At 34.7% G+C, this 15759-nt stretch overlaps 1 protein-coding gene across 2 annotated transcripts in view; it reads right to left on the bottom strand.

Annotated features, from left to right (window-relative positions):
* The window catches only part of LOC118199665 (glycerol-3-phosphate acyltransferase 3-like), a 138782-nt gene that overhangs the window by 104363 nt on the left and 18660 nt on the right, over positions 1-15759 (bottom strand). For both annotated transcript variants that reach the window (XM_085809728.1, XM_035371564.2), the window contains exon 3: positions 3250-3389. In XM_085809728.1, the coding sequence (XP_085665854.1) occupies positions 3250-3389 (140 nt within the window). The remainder of the gene's footprint in view (positions 1-3249; positions 3390-15759) is intronic.

Here is a 15759-nt window from a genome sequence, read left to right as displayed (position 1 = left end):
TGTATCGGTGACTTGCGCGTTTTCCTGCTGTGTCGCCTTTCGCCCATAGCCGTTCAACGCTTCTTCCACATGCAAAGCGTGAATTTTTCTTGGAGGACTTTTTGAAGCTTATCAAGCGATATGACAAATGTCTCAACGTACTTGTACAAGAATAATAAAATAAAGGTATGTCATATCTTTAATGTCTCATTCTATTTTTTGACTTTCATACACAACTCTGACCACAGTCGACAGGAGAAACTTATTTTTCAACTTACCCTTGTATTTTATTTTCAAATATAAGGACTTATAAGCACTTGTAAGGACCACTACGAACCCTGATTACATTTTCTAGAGATGTTTAACATTATAAATATCTTTCTATTGTAGTTAACAACCCTAATTCCAGTTCATCTTTGGCTTCAGCCTTTAAGGAAATTATGTTTTAGTTCTCGTTTCATCAATAGAAGTGCAAGTAGCTGAACTTCTGTCAAGCCATTCTTATCTTATCACTATATCTTGTTCATTTGCGCTATGGCAGTTGAGGATTGCCTGTTCAGAAACTAGTCTTGTGAAAATTTGCAAATATAATGCTGATTTTTGTTGTTTGATTTCTAAATTAACAATTGTTCCACATGTTATTTCATCTTAATTAACTTAAACATAATACCGTATACTGTTTTAAATACTGAGTGAATACTGTTTAGCTCTAGGTCTAGTGATTATTTGAGCTTATTCAAGGAGAGGAAATTACTTCCAGCGAAGATAATGAAACCAACAATTGCATTCCTATTGGGAAAAGGCAGAAAATTTCAAATCAAAGTGAAAGGAAGTGAAATATAAGAAAATGACAAATGGATGAAAAACAATTTGGAAAAGAGAAATTACACTGCTTTACTGGCCGTGATTGTATCTGTAAGCAGGAATATTTCAGTACACTTACAAATCATGTAAAAGTATGACCATTTGATTCTTTTATTAAACTGTGTGGAAAGTGGGAACAAGATGTCTGTCTAGAAGGCCTCATTAATATCAATCAAATTCAGCAGAGAAGAGAGAAGATAATGCAGATGATGAAAAGACAACAGTTAAGATGAACCAGATCACATAACTTAGAATTTTTAACTCTGAAACTTTTTTTTTAGTTTTTTTTTTTTTTTTTTTTTTTTTTACTGAAAAATTTGGAGCTACCTCCATTTTACAGCAGGCCCTTCAACTGAAGATTCTTTCTTATTATAAAACCTGGCAATTTTCACATAGGACATTTTCCCTCTTTGCTTACATCATATCCATTTTTTTTATTTTCTCTCTAATGGACAAGACATATCACAGATTATCTTAAGCTTAGAAGCACAGTGGTAGCAGCACTATTTTTATTTTTTGAAATAAGAAAATTCTCACTGTGAAATCTGTAATAAAATGTTGCTAATAAGAATAGATTGCTAAAAGTACAGCAAATGAAAATTAAGGTAAGAGTGAGAGGATGGAAATCATATGCTTTGAACTCTGATGGCTGCATTCCCCTGTTGGCAATTTTATAGCCATAAGGAAGGAAGGGAAGATTAGTAAGAAAAGTGGGATTCTAAGAAGCGACCTGTAACGTGAACATCTGTTAAGAAAGTGTATGCATGTGTATATTGTCATGCTGTTTAATACTTATCCTGCTTCAGTGGCTGTGTTCCATATTTGGCTATAGGCTGTTTGAAGCAATCCAAAAACCCTCACAATTTTCTTTATCTTAGGTCTTTTAACCTTTCTGTGACCATCAACAAAGCAAAGTCCAAAAAGTTTGGTTTGGTTTATTTGATTATGGCAAAGCAGTTGAGAGCTATCTGCCTGAGGGAAGACCTGAGGGATGCCTTCATGGAGGACTTCTAAGGGAAACTGGCTCATATGCATGTTACACATGGGGAAAACAATAAAAATGCCAATGCAGTCAGCCTGTTTGCAGGATTCAAACTTCAGACCAAACTACTAGCAGTCAGCAACTTTACCGCTCAACCGCTGGTGGAACTGAACTCCAAAAGGAAGAATTAGTTTAATATGGCTGCTACCACTTTCTGGCAATTGTCTGCATGGGAACTTATTAATTTGCATAGCCTAACCCCCAACATCAAGGTTTAAAATGATATGTATTTGATTACATATTGATATGCATGCTTTATACTTAAGCAACATTTCAATTATTTTTTTTAACAGGGAAACAAAGCTATGCATTAAAAAAAATGTGCAAATTTTGTAAACACTTTACCAAAAAAAAAAAAAGAAAATACAAAGAGTTGCTTCTCTCAGCTCTAAACTTTGCAGTAAAAAAATATGCAATATGCAACAGACATGAGATTCATTGCAGGTTTCCAAACAGGAAACCTGCAATGACAGTGGCAATGTTGATAGACAGCAGTAACAAGCTTTTCAGTTTAATAAGCTTATCCAGATTTCAGTTTCATGATGGCAATAGTGAATGTTAAAGGCCTAATGTAACAGATCTTTTTGACATATTTAGAAATTTTTCCCTTTTAATTTTATTCAAACATGAAATTCAGCTTTTCCAAACTATCTTTAAAGCTATGATAATCTATCATAAGAAAAGTTTTATATTTGAAGAAAGATAATTAAATTAACTAATATAAAAATAACAAACGAAAACTTGAACATTCATAATGCAAGAATGTCATAAATTATGATACATGGAGAAATAACAACCATGTTATTTTATGTCTACCATATATTAATTTCAAATAGTTCTGAAACTGCTATAAAAATGTTAAGTAATAAAAGCAAAAATTTTAAACAATGAATTCTGTTAAATTTCAATACCTATGCAGCTGTAAAAATTGTTACAGAAATAATGCTAAATCAGGCATAATTTAAAATATAGTCTTTACATATTTAAGATACATGCACATTTCTGCAGGTTAACTTTCTGGAAGTTACAAAATTATAAAACACTTAAACGCATGTTTCAAAGTACATTAACGACATTTGCACATTTTACTTTATTAATTACACAATTTTGCATTTTATCAATATGAATTTATCTGAAGGAAAAATAAAGCAACAGTATAAAATAAGATGCAACTTACGCAACTTACCTGACTTGTTAAATTTTTCATTAAATTTAAAAATCAAATCCATGTTAATAACTGAAATTTCATAAGATTATAAACACATATTTAAAAGTTGAATTTTTAAGATTATGAGCAATACTTTACTTTTATAGTTTGAAATAAAAGACCAAATTAATTTAATTTATGTTTTAAATTTAAGTACCTCAACACCAGCTTTTGCAAAATCAGCAACATCAAAAAGATCAAATTCTTGCTTCAAAGTATTGTAAGATCTATTTCTTTTAATACCTGGAACTTGAAGCTGAGATGGCAAAGGCCCCATATTGACCTTTTTGTCAATGACTATGAAAGAAACAATTTGAAGAAAATTTTCACATATTTCATTATAGAACATAGCATAGAAATAAAACTGAAATAAGAAAAATAATTTGAAATACCTTAAAATAAGGAATAATAATACAAAGCTATCAATGCAGTTACTTAAGCAAAATTATTAAATAAAACCTACTAACAATGCTGCAAACCAATAGTTAATAAAACCAAATTAAACCGGAAGGACACAAAACAGTACTTTCTCATTATCCACACTCCTGATTTCAACATTCAGGAAAATTGCTGTGCTTTTAGCATATTTTGAATACATAACTGATAATAGCCAGTCCTTGCATGCATATACCACATATGTATTTGATTACATGTTGATTTGTATGCTTTATATTTAAGCAACATTTCAATTATTTTTTTTTTAATAGAGACAGTGTAAAAATGTAAATATCAGCCATATACACTCCTTATAAAATTTCTTTTTTTTAACAAAATGCTTCTTTTTGTTATTATTTATGAACAGAATAGGACCTATGAGTCATTTAGTTAGACAAAAATAATTTTACCTTAATTCCCAAAGTTGTCAATGAACTGAAAATACCCATAAAACTAAGGCTTTCAGTACAATTAAAGAAAACAAATACACTATTACATAATTCAAAATATTCTCCAGCTATCTAGTTCCTAACAAGACGGAACAAATGAAAAAAAATTCATACTATATCCAAATATCAGAAGGAGGGGAAACTTCTAATAACCCACATATCTAACAAATATTTTGAAAAATCTAACATATAAACTGGAATAAAGTATATTTTTTCAAAGCAACCCTTTTCTAATTAAGTACTAATATGGTAATTAGTATGCTTGGGATTTATAATTATTTTTCTATGTGGAATCTATCTCATATGTCCTCTTTAATACCATATACATACTGAAAGATTTGGTTTACTTTATTTAATTATGGTAAAGCACTCGAGGGTTATCTGCCAAAAGGACAGGAATTTCTAAGTGAAACTGACTCATATACACATAACACATAGGGAAAACAATGAAACCATCCATGCTGCCAGCCCGTTCACTAGGATTCAAACTCCAGCTTAGTGAAAAAAAAACATAACTGCATAACAGATTTATTTTTGATGTTCTTAATTTTTAACATGGTCATTTTTTAATACACCCTAAGTTCTTTTGTTTTAAATAAAAATTTGGAAATTCTCCTGATAAAAAAATCAATAAATAAAAAGGTGTGCAAATCTTATTTTAATAACAAATGCATTCTTTATCACTGATTTCAAATTACATATAGTCTTTAAAACTATTTCAACTGCTGTACAATTTTGCATTTGTTTGTTAGTTAGAGAAGCAGAAAATGAGATAAAATATACAGTGTCTATTTATTTCAAACTGATATGGATCCCAAAGGTGGTTCAAATAAATTACATGAAATGCTAATAAAACAAAATTTTAAGTTATATTAAAATTAATTTTGGCAAAATAAAAGCTATTAATAATTTGAATTAAGGTAATTTGCTGTTTAGACAAGTTAATCAAAACTTCAACCCTCTGAGTAACATGGCCTTCTTGGGTCTGCTCATGAAAACCTATATTTAAACAGCATTTATTAGCTAAATTTCCATAATTACTTATTTTAGCATGTTTTATAAACTCCCACTCATTAAGATGGTATTTACTTCATTAAAGCAAGTAAGAAAGAAAAATAATTTATGAGTTTAAAATGTACGGAATAACAAAAAATCTCATGACTGGATAAAGCCAGTCATGCCACCCAGGGGTGTTAATCTTCAAAAACAAAATATGAACCTTTAGTAACAAAAGTGAAATCTAAATACATTTTGCTTTCTTAATTCGAAAAATAGTTGAAGTTTATATGATGAAATCTGAAATTTGTATGAAATGGATACTATAAATATTCATTAAAAATTCTTCAGATTCCAACTGAATTATACATTTTTCAAGCACAATTACAGAATCAAATGTATAATTACTGAATATTAAAGACACACCCAAGATTATCGAAAAAGAAAAGAACAAGTATTACAATAAAAAGTATAAAGAAAAATAACTATGTTTGTATAACTTGTAAATAATGGTACTTGGCTCTACCACACAGTTTGGTGACCTTTCATAGAAGACAAAGAATGATGACTCATAATTGCACAAAAATTTAGTGATGTAGTTATCCCAAAAGTCTAGCCATACACCTATTTACAAGCAGAATTTTGTTTCTTCGTTGCAGTTAAAATTTCAAAGAAATTAAAAATAGATTAAAAGCTATTATTCTCTTTGCAGCAAAATGCTGTATTCCTAAAGAAATTTTGCAATAAATTCTGCCATTACAAGCAAATCTCACAAATTCATATCTTCAAAGAGAATTTTAAACAAAAGTTGTTATAATTTGATTTTAAAAGCCATTGGAACTTGAAATGCAATAAGAAAGCATATAAAAATAAAGCTGCAGCTTTTTTAAACTGAAGAACCATTACGTGTATGGTTGCTAGATTGGCATATTCTGAAAACTTGGCAATTTCTGTTAAGGTAATTGCAATAATATGCAAGTCTCATGACATTCCATTACATAAAAATAATTGTTACAAGGAGCATCATAGTATATGATGATAAAAATAAATTAGCTCAACTTTTACATAATTTAAATAATGCTAAAAATTTAACTTTCATTTTAAGCAAAATAAATACATAAATTTATTCAAATTCCTATTAACATAAAATAACACCATGAAACAATATTTACTATACACATTAAGTGTAGCTTCACAGCCTTTTCATTGTAGTCAGGTCATAACTTATATCATTTCTGCACTCATTTAGGACTTTAATCAGGCTCAATATATATTAAAAAGTTCATCTTTATGCAAGACTTAAAAGGTACACATCTCAAGAGACCAGACTGTTTATTTTCTGTTCTTTTTTTAATTCCTTTAGGGTTATTATATTCATAGGCAACATAGTAAGATATAAAGCATGCTTCCTAATCACTTCCATGATTCGCCACAATTTTAAGTCCTATAGCTTTATGATACAAATTGTCATTCAACAAACAAAACCAAAATAGAATTGCGTGCAAGCCATATCTGAACTAAGGTAGTTAGGTAGTGTTAATAAAAATTCTGAACAATTAAATCGCTTTCCCAGATATAAACCCCCCCCAAAGTCCTGCTATGCTGCCTCAACGTGGCGGGGGGGTGTCACTGGGCGGAACGGGCGAAGTACGTCGGGAGCATAGCTCCTGGTAGGGCCACCCTAGGCGTGAAGGCCGTTCCAACATGCCCAGCTAAAGCATAGCAGGTGAAGAACCCTCAGGGGATTGCCGTCTTGGTGATCGGGTATCACACTCCCGGGGCCCCAGTGACCTTTCCTCCTCTCTTTCCTCTCCTCTTGTCTAGCTCTCTCTCCTATTTTTCTCCCTTGTGGTTTCCTCTACTGGAGGTTGGGGCTCACTGTGAGATGCAGCTACTACTCTTGGTTTCTGTCTCACCATGGTGAGAATACCGCCTATGCGTTTGCCGTGCATGGTGACCCGTAGGGTGGGAAAGGAGGATCCTGGCAGTTGAGGGGCGAGGTACTGTCCCCAACACACTGCTTTGGCCTCTGCTTCTACTTAAAACGGGAGGCACTTAGCTGTCCCCGCTAGTGTCAATCGGCTGGCCACTAGTCCTATTGGTCAGTAGCTAGGGGATAAGCTCTCGGAAGTCTCCGCTTTTGGAAAAGCCGACTGTGGGGGCTTCAGTTTGCGTATAGGCCCGGCTAGCCCTAACACAGGGATCTGTGTTCCCTTGTTGGGCTCCATGGTGGGTGGGGCGGTCGGGCCCGAAACCTTCTCTCTTTTCAATATGAATACTTTAACTTCTTCTCCTAACCATATGGATACGAAAAATTCTGGAGCTGCTAAAAGAATTTGTACTTCAACCTTAATTAGCACAAACAAATATCCAAAGTTCTTAGTTATCACTGGTGAGCTAGAAAATCTATCACCATTCTTCATCCATAAGCATATTGCGGCCTCAGTAGGCGAGCCAAAACACATAAAAAAGCTCCGTTCAGGATCTCTGCTCATCGAGACTACATCTGATGCACAATCTTCCTCTCTCCAAAAAATGACCAAAATGGGGGAACATTCTATTACTGTATCCCCACATAAGTCTTTGAAAACGTCAAGAGGTGTCATTTCGGAAATAGACTTGATATCAGTCTCTGAGGATGAACTTTCAAAAGAACTCGCCGAGCAAAATGTATGTGGCATCCGCCGAATAAAAGTCCGTAGAGACGGGCAACTCGTCAACACAAAACATCTTATTCTGTCTTTCTCCTCTCCAGAGCTACCGAAAGCCATTGAGGCAGGTTACCTAAATTGCCCCATCAGACCTTACGTGCCGAACCCACTGCGCTGCTTCAAGTGTCAACGGTTTGGCCATGCGAAGGCCGCATGCCGGGGAAACCTGGCATGTGCTCGCTGTTCTGCAGGAGGTCACGAAAGTCAGGATTGTGTAGCTGATCCAAAATGTGCAAACTGTCATGGCAATCATCCAGCATACTCACGAAACTGCCCAAAGTGGAAAGAAGAGAAAGAAATACAGCATATTAAGACTAAAAGAAAAATCTCCTATCCTGAAGCTAAGAAACTTTTTAGCACGGGTCAGTCAAAAGCAAATGTCTCCTATGCACAAGCCACTAAATCATATCGGTCAATAAGTACACAAACATCGCATAGCACACAGAAGATACCTGAACCAAAAACAAATGACAAAGAAAAAGTCTTTCTTCTACCTCCTCCCAAACAGACAATAGAAAGTCGAGAAATAAAAACACAAGAAACAGAGAGTTCAAAAAAGAAAATCAAAAGCTCAGAAAAGAGAAGCTCAAGCCGAAGCTCTATTGAAGGGACCTTTTCAGACTTTATCGAATCTGAGATGGAAACAGATGGAGGCGGAGATCTCTCGAAAAATGTTCTACCTCACAAAACAAAGAAACAGCATCGAAGCAATAAACATTCCTAATGGCTACTCTCGTTTCGTGGAACTGCCGGGGCTTCTATCAGGGTATTGATGGCATTAAGCAACTTATTAATAAATATCGACCTATTTGTATAGCGATACAAGAGACATTCCTCAAACCTGGTAATTTTGCAAAGCTACGTAGGTACTCGATGACAAGAAAGGATAAGACATTCAGTGAACGCGCAAGTGGTGGTGTCTGTCTACTCACCTCAATTAATTGCCCTTCGAGTGCTCTCCCTTTGGATACTCCTCTCCAAGCAGTTGCAGTACAGTTGAGCATTCGAACACTGACTACTGTCTGCAGTATTTACATCCCGCCTAATGAGAACATTAACTTAAGAGATTTAGAGGATCTAATTGCCCAATTACCAGCTCCGTTTATTCTAGTCGGTGATTTCAATGGACACAATCCCTTGTGGGGTAGTAAAGACACCAACCCACGAGGAAAGCAAACTGAACAGCTACTCCACGACCACTGTCTCTGTATCCTTAACAACACAGAAAGCACTTATTTTCATCAGCCAACAAGGACCTTCCATTCCATTGACCTTGCTATTGTTTCTCCACAGCTTTTTCCTTTTTGTTTTTTTAATGTCGAGAATTATCTATATAGTAGTGATCATTTTCCTATTATCATAAGCATTACAGGAAATAGGAGTGTGTTTATACCTAGAACACCACGCTTTTTGTTGGACAAAGCCGACTGGGACTCTTTCTTACATTATGCTCTTTTTACTGAAGAAATAATAAAGAATGTGCACATTGATCAGGCTGTGAAGATCATTACAGATAAAATTATTCAAGCAGCTGATATATGTATACCAAAAACGTCGGTAAAACAGCCAAAATACCCAAAGCCCTGGTGGAATCCTGAATGCCAGGACGCCATCAGAAAACAAAGAAAAGCTTGGAGCATTTTTCGGCGATATCCTTCAGAATTAAATCTCGTAATATTCAAAAGGGCTAAAGCAAAAGCTCGGCAGGTGCGAAGGAAAAGTCAGAAGAATTCTTGGATCTCGTATGTGTCTTCAATTAGCTCTTCAACTTCGGGTAAGAAGGTGTGGGAGAGAGTCCGGAAAGCGTCCGGTATCTACAAAGAGCACACACTTTCCATTTTAAAGACAAGTGGTGAAACAGTTACTAGTAGGGAAGAAATTGCCAACGCTATTGGACAGAGTTTCTCAGCCGTCTCACACAGTAGTAACTACCCTCTTGAATTTCTTTCCGCAAAAAAATGCATTGAAAAACAACTAATTAATCTCAACTCTCCCAATACTGAACCATATAATCAGGATTTTACTGTGCTTGAACTGAAAAGAGCTCTGCTGCAGACAAAAAATTCATGTCCTGGTCCAGATGATATTGCCTATCCTATGCTGAAACATCTTCCTTCCAAGTCATTGGCAACCATCCTCTTTCTCTTTAATAGAGTATGGAAGGAACAAGTCTTTCCAAATGACTGGAAAATAGCTTTTGTCATCCCCATTGTTAAACCAGGAAAAGACCCTACTAATCCGTCGAATTACCGTCCCATCGCCCTTACTAGCTGCCTCTGCAAACTCTTTGAAAAGATGGTCAACACTCGTCTGGTTTATTATTTAGAGACAAATAACTGTATCTCCCCTTATCAGAACGGTTTTAGAAAAGGAAGAGCAACTATCAATAATATCCTACTCTTAGAAACAGGTATCCGTAGAGCGTTCGTTAGAAGAAATCATTATGTTTCCATTTTCTTTGATATAGAGAAAGCCTATGATACCACCTGGAGATACGGTATCCTTCGTGACCTATATAACAATGGTTTACGAGGAAACATGCCGATATTCATTTTTGCATCTAATGGTTCTGTGAGACTAAAGGTGCATCCAAGAGATAATAAGAGGTATTGTTAACAATAACAACATTTATTTACAAGAAAATATACGAAAATTTTAATCAATTAGAGATATATTATTAGGCATCTCTGCCTTCCACGTCTTACACCTTTAGTATCCTGCCTGCCACTGACTATTAGGACGAACGCAGCGCCCTCTAGTCAGAATGACGCTGGAAATACGTAATACTCCCCACCTGAACTCACTTGAGTTCACTTACCATTGAATTTCAACTAAATTTACATTCAGGAACCATTTAAAATTACAAGAATAAAAATATAAATAGCATATTATATCAAATACAAAGCTCCAAAATTATTCAGTGACTTAACATACAAAAACAAATTACACTTTTAACTTCCAAAGAAAATTGTTCAAATATCAAGCATTAAAATATAAGCACAATTAAACTATCATTAATACACAGATAGAGGATTAACACGTTGCAACTCAATTAAACTAACACAATTAAGGATTAATTTCCAAATTATATACAAGTTGTACTGAGCGTTTTATTTGTCCTTTAGGAGTCTGAATAAGAAGAGAACGAACTTTTCCATCTCTTCCTGGATATAGCTCTAAAATTTTTCCCATCATCCACATATTTCTGGGATAACGCTCATCATTAATCAAAACAATATCATTCACTTTAAATGAAACTATATTACTTGGTTGTGGAGAAACATAAGCTGATCTTAGATTAAGTAAATATTCCTTTCTCCACCTGTTCCAGAAGTGATTCAAAAGTGTTTGCTGATATTTATATTTCTTTACCAAAGAATTCCTATTAACATTAAAATTTTCATTTTTATGTTTTATTACAGGTAAAGACACCAATCTTTTACCAATAAGAAAATGAGATGGGGTGAGTGGAGAGGGTTCTGAGGGTTCGTTGTACAGATACGTGATAGGCCTGGAATTGACCAGAGCTTCAATTTCCGAAAAAACAGTTTCCAATTCCTTCAAAGATAGAGAGGATCGTCCAACAATTTTCTTTAAGCAGGTTTTAACCGTCCGTATCTGTCTCTCCCAGAAACCTCCCCACCTCGGACTTTTTTCAACTATAAAATTCCAAACTATACCTTTAGAAGCAAACAAATTTTTAACTTGATCATTATCTGTCTGATTCCACCATTTTTTCAATTCACTATTTGCTTTTTTAAAAGCTTTGGCGTTATCAGAATATATAGTGGAACATAATCCTCGACGAGAAACAAATCGTCGGAATCCTAACAAAAAGGAATCAGCACTTATGTTAAGAACTACTTCTAAGTGGATAGCTCTTGTCACTGCACAGCTGAATATAAGTAAATAACACTTTGAATTAAAATCACGAACAAAAAATGGTCCGGCAAAATCCACACCGCATACATCAAATGGTGGATGCTCTTGAATTCTATCAGGCGGTAAAGGGGCAACCACCTGCATTCCAGATTTCACTCTGAATCGTCTACAAATCAGACAGTTATTTAACACTTTTTTCACAAATTGACGACCTTTAACAATCCAGAATTGTTCTCGTAAATGTGTTAAAGTTGCATCAACACCTAAATGGCACATTTTAGTATGAGAATCACAGATAAGTAGTTCCACAAATTTATCATTAGATGGAAGAAGCCAAGGATGTTTGGCTCGCATATCGTTACTTGAAAACTGTAAACGTCCCTTTAAACAAAGTAAGTTATTATCATCAAGTTCAGGATTCAAATTAAATATGCGTGAACTCTTATCGGTAGTTCCTTTAGAAAGAAGTTGGGTAACTTCTGTACTATAATGCTTGAATTGAGTAGCTTTGATCCAAAAACGCAAAGCTTGCTCGAGTTCTGGAGCACATATAGGTCCATTTAATTTTGTAGAATTAGGTTTAGAATTGTGCACAAACCTTTTAATCCAAGCAGTAACACGCAGTAATCTACTTAATTTGCTGAAGTCATTAAAGTCCAATAACGACGACATAGGTAAGTTTCCATTAACTGAATTGGTTACCATGGAATTAACCAGTGTAGTCCGTCGCTCTTTCACTACAACGCGTTCATCACAGATGTCATTAAAATGTTGTAGCGATTCTTGAAGAGGCCACGAGTAAAGTGGTTTAGACAACCAAACAGGGCCTGACCACCATAGAGAACTTGTAAGAATCCTCCTAGCCGATTCTCCTCTAGTAGTAAGGTCTGCGGGATTGTCGGAGCCACTGCAATGGTTCCAACACTCTGGTAGAGTCAGCGACTGCACTTGAGCTACTCTGTTGGCGACAAATGGTTTCCATTGTTTAGAAGATCCTTTCAGCCAATGAAGGACGATTTGAGAGTCGCTCCAAAAGAAAATTTGTTTCGCGAAATTAGGAAATAGACCTTGTAAATAATTTCCTAAACGTGCAGCGAGGAGAGCTGCCATTAACTCTAATCTTGCAAGAGTCAAAGTTTTTAAAGGAGCAACTTTACTTTTTGACATTATAAAGCTCACTTTGATTTGGCCAATGTAATTCACGTACCTTAGGAACGCAACAGCCCCATATGCCTTGGGACTGGCGTCACAAAACACATGAAGAGAAACTTATTTCTACACTTTCAAAAAACCTTCTTTCAATAGATACTGATTCAAGTTCACAAAGTTCAGAACACCAGGTTCTCCATTTATTTTGTAGGTCACTTGGCAAATCTTCATCCCATTGTAGACCACGTTCCCACATCTCTTGCAGAAGAATTTTCACAGTGATTACAAAGGGACTGATCAGTCCACATGGATCAAATATCTTTGAAATAACTCTCAAAACGTGACGCTTGGTGATTCTAGCATCAATGGAATCCCTAACATCTCTTAAATCTAATTTAATTTTATCCTCAATCGGATCCCACCTCAATCCCAAGAAACCTGTTCCTTGCCCGAAGTCAGTATTTTCCTCATATCGGTTTTCATTCCAAAGTTTATACAATTCCGGACAATTAGTTTTTAACTTCCTCAAATGAAATCCCGCTGCTTTTAATATCTCTATTGCCGTAGACGTCAAATAATAAGCATCTTGAACAGTATTGGCTCCATAGCAGAGATCATCAACATAAAGAAAAGAATTTAACATGTCATAACATTTTGGATGAAGTTCCTTAAATTTCTTTATGTGAAATTTCAAAACGCAAGCCAAGGAAAATGGCGAAGTAGTTAAACCGAATGGGAGACGATTTAAATGGAGAGTTTCGGTTGAATGACCTACCTCTTCGGAAAACCACAAAAATTTAAGGTATTTTCTATCTTCCTCCGCAATCTCTATCATAAGAAAAGCTTTCTCTAAATCTCCGCAAAATGCCACTTGATATTCTCGAAATTTAAGAATTATGTCCAATAAATTTGCATAAAGATTTACTCCCGATTCTAGAGACTCATTAAGAGATTTATTATTTTCATTAGCCTTACTGCTACAGTCATAAACAATTCTAACTCGAGTTGTTTCCTTGTCATCCCTAATTACCGCTCTGTGGGGCATATAATATCCTGAATTTTTATCTTCATTAACACATTTTCCCACAATCTGACATTCTAACTGATCCAATATAATTTGTTTATACTGGTCATAAATTTCTTGATTTTTATTTAGTTTTTGCTTTAACGAATCAAAACGCTTTTTCGCAACCTCATAATTAGAATTCAACCCAACTGCAGGTCCCAAGTTTTCCTTCCACATCAATCTACAAACGTACCTTTCCCCATTAAATTCCAGAGAATTTTCAAATTTTTCAATCAACTGATTGTCCCATTCAGAAAAGTTTTGTTTGTCTGACTGAAATTCTTCTATTTCCCAAAATTTTTTTAAATCGCACAAAATGGAAGAAGAGTCCATGACTAAACATACATTTTCATAATTATTAGTCAATTTATTACTTCCTTTCACTCCTGCTAGTAACCAACCGAAAGAAGAATTTATCGCAGTAATGTTTTCATTTAACTTAACTCTCTGGTCATAAACAATATCCCAAAATGAATCGCATCCGATAAGTATTTCCGTCTGGCAGTCGCCAGAAAATGAATCAGCCAAAGGTAAACCTCTTTCCTTCAACGCATTACGAATAGATACATCAGGAATTTTCAAGGACAAATTAGATATATAATCCGTTATGACAGCTTCTAACTCGTACGAATTCGAACTTTGATCCCTATTGCGCAACGTCAATGAAACGATACCGTATTCCTTCTCACGTGCTATTTTGTCTCCGAAAGCAAAAATAGCTATTCTTTCGTAGCGTATTGGCTTTAATTTTAATTCTTTAACTAATCGAGATAAAATAAAACTTCGATGACTACCATTGTCTAAAATAACATTAGTTGAGACTGAATTTTTATCCGAACAGGCTAAAACTGTACATGTTTGTAAAAAGGGCTTATTTTTGGTACATATATTACTATGAGACACAGAAATATTCTCGGCGTTTTTATTAGATTTAGATTGTGAGTCATTCAAAACAGTTTCGCTTTCCACTTGCTTCTCACAACCTCTCGTCTTAACATTAACGGGTTTATTTTTTCTACACACTGACTCATGATGAAAATTGCTTAAACAATTTTTACACGATATTTTTGCCCTGCATACGCAAGACCTGTGATATTTCTGGAAACAACACCAGCATCTAGCTTCAGTCCTAAGCTTATTTATTTTTTGTTCTACATCCAATTTTTTACAACTTACGGAATCGTGATGACCGTCACAGAATAAACAAGCATTTTTTATTTGTGTATTTAACGCTGAAGCGGTTGATATATTTTTAGGCTTTGAATAGTTTTTCTGATAAGTTTGACCACTTTGATAATTTTGGGAAAAGGATCGTTTTGTTTCGTAACTTTTTAGGGGGCTCATCACAGTTTCGGCAATTTCCCTAGATTCGACTTCATTCCTCAAAAACGTAATAATTTCCGAAACCTCACAATTCACTTCTTTGTTTCGTTTTCGGTGAAAATCTAACACCAAATCTTGTGGTAGCAACTTCAGTAATATTGGATTCAATAAATGCCTATATGAACCCTCCGTTACATTTAATGAACGCAAATTTCTTATATTAACTTCTATTTCATCGTATAATTTACGCAAACCCTTAACATTAGACGAACTTCTCACGGGTTCTAAGCTTAATAATTTAGTCATGTAAGAATTTATAATAGAATCAGTTCTACCATATCTTTGTTTTAAAAGCTCAAGACATGAGTCATAGTTTTTCTCATTTAATTCAAAACCCGCAACAACGTTATACGCAGGACCAGAAAGAAGAGATTTTAAATATTGGAATTTTTCAATTTTCGTAAGTGAATTGTTTGAACCGATTGCGCTATCAAAACAGTTTAAGAATTCCATAAATTTGCCAGAATCACCAAAGAATCGCGAAATTTCTAACTTTGGTAATTTTAAAGCCGTAACGGTGTTTTCTGAAACACTAGATGTATTAAAAACTGAAGAAGTCCGCTGAACATTTTCTGCTGCTAATTCTTTAATTTTGC

The sequence above is a fragment of the Stegodyphus dumicola genome, chromosome X2 (assembly GCF_044657685.1).
Source record: "Stegodyphus dumicola isolate Sdum_Otavi_A_Nest chromosome X2, ASM4465768v1".
Classification (NCBI taxonomy): domain Eukaryota; kingdom Metazoa; phylum Arthropoda; class Arachnida; order Araneae; family Eresidae; genus Stegodyphus; species Stegodyphus dumicola.
The sequence above is the reverse complement of the archived record's forward strand: the minus strand, read 5'-3'. Positions and strand labels throughout refer to the sequence as shown.